Source organism: Halyomorpha halys, unplaced genomic scaffold (genome assembly GCF_000696795.3).
Source record: "Halyomorpha halys isolate HHAL.00 unplaced genomic scaffold, Hhal_1.1 Scaffold65.1, whole genome shotgun sequence".
In the NCBI taxonomy this organism is placed as follows: Eukaryota; Metazoa; Arthropoda; class Insecta; order Hemiptera; family Pentatomidae; genus Halyomorpha; species Halyomorpha halys.
Window position 1 is genome coordinate 646,022 of NW_027109066.1, and position 4,753 is coordinate 650,774.

At 33.7% G+C, this 4,753-nt stretch overlaps 1 protein-coding gene across 3 annotated transcripts in view; it reads left to right on the forward strand.

The window, feature by feature from the left end:
* LOC106692664 (putative leucine-rich repeat-containing protein DDB_G0290503) overlaps nucleotides 1–4,753 on the forward strand; it is a 30,411-nt gene extending 25,658 nt beyond the window's left edge. The window contains exons 10-12 of one of the 3 annotated variants that reach the window (XM_014438745.1): nucleotides 905–1,010; nucleotides 2,763–3,050; nucleotides 4,570–4,753. In XM_014438745.1, the coding sequence (XP_014294231.1) occupies nucleotides 905–1,010; nucleotides 2,763–3,050; nucleotides 4,570–4,668 (493 nt within the window). In that variant the 3' untranslated portion in view covers nucleotides 4,669–4,753. Of the gene's footprint in view, nucleotides 1–904; nucleotides 1,011–2,762; nucleotides 3,051–4,569 lie in introns of those variants that run through there. The other 2 variants (XM_014438747.3, XR_010843383.1) reach the window with 2 other exon arrangements.

The following is a 4,753-nucleotide window of genomic DNA, read 5'->3' on the forward strand; positions in this document are numbered from 1 at the left end:
GAAATTTTTCAAGGATGGGGGGCCAACTTCACAGAGGTTAATCTGACTGTGTGTTGCTTTTGGCTATTTTTGAATTTTATTAAATTGAGTCCGTATTACAAAATTGACTTTTAAGTTAGATGTCCCAAATTACTCAGTAATATCCTGAAAATGTTTTCAAGCAAACAATGTAAGCTAAAAATATTGAAATAATGTTTCATTATATTTTGTAACCTTATAAACATTAAAATGACACAAGGGATTACAATTATCTGTTCCAATGTTACATCAAATCGTACAATGAATAATGATGCTCATCCTTCATTATCTATGTTCAAATTTCAAAAAGAAATAGAACATTAACATGTTCAAACCTAACCAAACTGCAAATTGTTTACACTTTTAGGTAGGTATTATCAGAGATATTCGTCTACCATTAAGATTCGAAGCTGCAATACCACCAAAGTATCAATACTCTTCGATATGATACTTTAACTAAAGTATCAATACCCAATTCACATCCATTCATATTCTAGTTAAAGGCAATAGATTAAAATATAAAATGCTAATACATGAAAAACTAAAAATGATAAAATAAAAAGTAATGTAATTAAAAACAAAGATCCGACTATGTGTCAGGTGGCTTCCACTAACTTATACAGCTCTTATAAAATGTATTCAGTCCCATGTAACTTTGAATGCCACCGAACAAAAAGCTCTTGCATTTGCAGGTGTAAATATAAAGAAAGTCTATTGATGTGTTTTCAGAATAGTCTCGTGTTTTGTTTCAATGTGGAAGGCACCCGACTACTATACCAAATTTCATTATTTATGAAAGACTCCTTCACTAACAATGCACTAATATCTTTAAGGAGATATGAAATAACATCCCGTTTCTTATTTTTTTATAATCCGTATATTTCAGAGCTGATCTTCGTTTTGAAAAAACCAAAAATGAAAACCTGAATAAATTGGTTACTTCAATGAAAACGCAGAGAAGAACTTCAGAAAAATTAGAAATGTCATTAGAGGTACTAATTAATACATTCTAAATGTTTTAAAATTTATATTTTAGGTTCATGTTTTAACTCCATCAAAAGCAGTCTATTATTGGTCTTACTAAAATAAAACTTAACTATAATAAACGGTTTATTTTATCTAAATCAGAAAATGGTCATAGTAGGTTGATTATTTTACATGCATTATAGCATTTTGAAATTCTGGTTAATAAAACAAATACTATTAGTCTAGTAGATTTATTTTAATTCAATTAACTCAACTTGTACAATAGTAACTTGTACTTTAGTACTTTTTAATTACTGTAATATCACTAATAGTCATCCCTATCATGAAAAAAATAAGTATTAGTATTATTACCAGACTAGTTTCTACACTTGTACTATCAACTAATACTATTAGCTTTCATCATGAAACAGGGCCCTGGTCTCAGTCTAGATCAGCTTCCCCTTCTTCTAGTAGCTCACTGATGTTGGGCAGTCAAGCTCTTCTCATTGTGAAATGAGTGGGGCCCACCACCTCCTTCTACCTGTAAATGAAATCCCTGAAGAAGGGATAATTCTCTTTAACTCGACAAGGGGAAAATCCCGGTCTTTCTCAACAGCCTGGCTCGTAGTCCTTCCATGGTGGGGAAATCTACTACTACGTGTTCTGCCAAAGCTCTTCAGCTTTCCCCGGAATCCCCCCAAAAAAGCCAAATTGCCATGGATAGCTTGCAGCACTTAGGATTGGTCTAAGGCTGTGGACGATCATATGCTCCAGGACCTTACTAGGTACTGGGAGGAGGCATATAGGTCATTAGGCTTTTGGCGTTTCCTTATTCTTGCCACCTTCCTAGTATAGCAGTCTCAAGTCTGCAATCCTCCACTTGTTTGGAAAGTCTCCCTTATCCAAACACTCGTTGAATCCAACAACTCTTCCTCAATATAAGGGGCTCTGTTCTTGAGGATTGCAGCATTTATGCTATCCAGTTCTGGAGCCCTTCCGATCGTTTGTCTGTCATGGCAAGACGAAGGTTCCACATATCCCATGATGGACATAGGTTGGTACCATTCCATCATCTGCACTATCTTGGGACGGATCATCCCTAGGTTATGTATAGCCTGTATACATCTTTGCAGCCTCTTCCAGGATGGATGCCTGGGCACCTCTCACTCTAATAGCCGTCATCAACTGTAACAGCTTAACCTTGCCTAATGCCACCCTGTATGGGATACCCCAGGGATTCTTCTCTGACTCCTGTTTAATAAATTCGTCCTAGGATTTCGTCTTCTAATGATGCCTTCCTCCTCCACCACATACGTAATTACATAACTGTACAATTCTATTCTTTTCAGCGTTAACAAACTATACAAAAAACTAGTTAGATAATATAATTTCTGAGCATTTCGTATCTATTTTAGCTCTGTAAATAATTTTTAAAAAATATTTATTGTTACATAACTGAACTGAAACATTACTTTAGGATATAAGTTACACAACTTTAAAATATTAAATTTTACTATTTAACAAAAGGAAATATGATGCTACACGGATCAGAATCACTGTCTGCAAGCAAAAACGAAACCTTTCATGATTAAAACTATTACACTTTTCTCATTTCACGTAACACACTCTAACTGCAGCTATCTTCACACTGTTGAGATGTGCTTCTCTTTTTGCTCTATCATTTGCGGCATTACATTTTTTTTTTTTTATCTATTGCAATAGTCCTAGAATAATGAAGAGTTAAAAAAAAATAGGATATTAAACTATTTTTTGTTTAGAGGTTGAGGACGAAATTAGAAAGGGCAGAATTATGCGAAAAAAGATTAACTGAAGAACTTGAGGAAGATAAAAAAACAAGTGAAAGAATTCAAGTCGTAATTGAATCGAACAAAATTGAACCAATGATTAAGTCATTAGAATCTGAAGAAACAATGAAAGTAACTGAATCTGAGAACAGTTTAGATGGAATTGACTCGTCCAAATGCTCTGAGGTAACTAGAGATGTAGAAGAAAATAAACTTGGTTCTGAATGCACACATCAAACTCAATCAGATAACATTTTGAAGGTAATTAATTAAATAATTTGTGATGCTTTATTAATGATATCATATAAATAAATTTAAATCATTCCTCAATTTATTCTTTATATAACGAGTTGCTAAGTTAGTATATAGTCAAGAAAAAACAGATATATTTTTTTTAATTATGTCGTCAGATTTCCTGACAGTCATTACTTTGGGACAGCAGTCTAGTGAATTTTTTTTGATTTGTTGAGTCTTGTCCAAAGGGTACCCACTATTTGGTAGGACCCAACTGACCCTACTATAAGTACTGGATTCAGGTGGGCATTTGTACAAGTGTTTACTGGGTAACTACATTTGGTGTGCTTTTACTAAAATTTAAATTTTCACTTAATTGAGGATCATTGTATGCCTTATTTAACAAATCAAAAGTCAATTTATAAATATTTTAAAAGACAACTTTTTTTATCTGCCTTATATAGAATTGTTAAAACACTAACTAGGCAATTTATACTGAGCTCATGCAGTCGTGGTGAAACTCGATGGGACTATCGACACAGATGTACAGGATAATAGCAAGCACCTCTGGAATTTTCCTTATGTTCTAATGACTGTAGTTCCAAGCCTGGTTATAAAGAACTGTAGTTTCAGATGTGCTTTTAATGGGTGCTGTCCCCACTCAAGAAATGCTGTAGCCATTGCTGGCATTGGTTACTGTTGCTCAAAAATACTGTGACGGTTATTTTTGAGGTGAACGTACGAAGTCTGCAGTTGCAGTGGTGTTTTTTTTTTTTTAGTTAGTCTTTTAATAACCTATTTTTAAAAGCTGGTGATAGCATTTGCTGTTGGCCATTTGTACAGTGTTGGCTTGCACTCTTCTTGGAGTGGTAATTGTCTATTGTTTTCTTCTTGCACTTACGTCCTGATATTTTGGTAATTGGTTATTTGGTTCTTAAGAGCTCTTTCCTCTTTGTTGAGGGTGCCTGCGCTGACTGTTTCATTATTATTATTCAGCGTTTGGTTCACTAGTGTGTTGAGCTTGCGACCATTGAAGTTATTATCCATCATTGTGTCTCAGTCTATTGATCCAGTAATCAAGGTGACAGAAAATAAATTGCAACTGGCTATGCTGTCATTCACATTGAGCTTTGAATATGTCAGCCATTGGCTGAATTACTATTTTGTTTTGAATGCCACCGGTGTATTTAATCGTACTTCTACTGTATCAGTTGACAGTTTTTGATGCTTTAAGGAATCAGTCCCCAGACATTGTTAAGAATAAGGTTACATTAGATCATGCACACACTCTACTGCTTTCATTGGATCATACCTAGAGATTATCAAATGCTTTTCAGTTGAGATTGGGTCCTAAATTTGTATTCACATAAATTAGTAACAAAGATAGAACTGATAAGGAAGGTTCGAGTACAATGTTTCTCATGACTGCCACTAACAGTGCTAGTGGTTGATCATTTACTACAGAAGTACTATTATTAGATATTCTAATGATAATTTTTAACTTCTTAAATAATAAAAGAGTTTTACAGTTACAATATATTTTCAGGTTAATGGATCAAATAATGATCTAAAGGTTATTTTCATTCAACGTTGTGGAGTTTTGCATACCTGGAAGGAGCAACTTAATCCAAATATGATTCAATAATAGTTCTTAAAACCATTGAAATCAGTCCATTCCACCTCTTGCTCAAATCATAATAAATTATTGAATTTATATTTTCATTAATCAA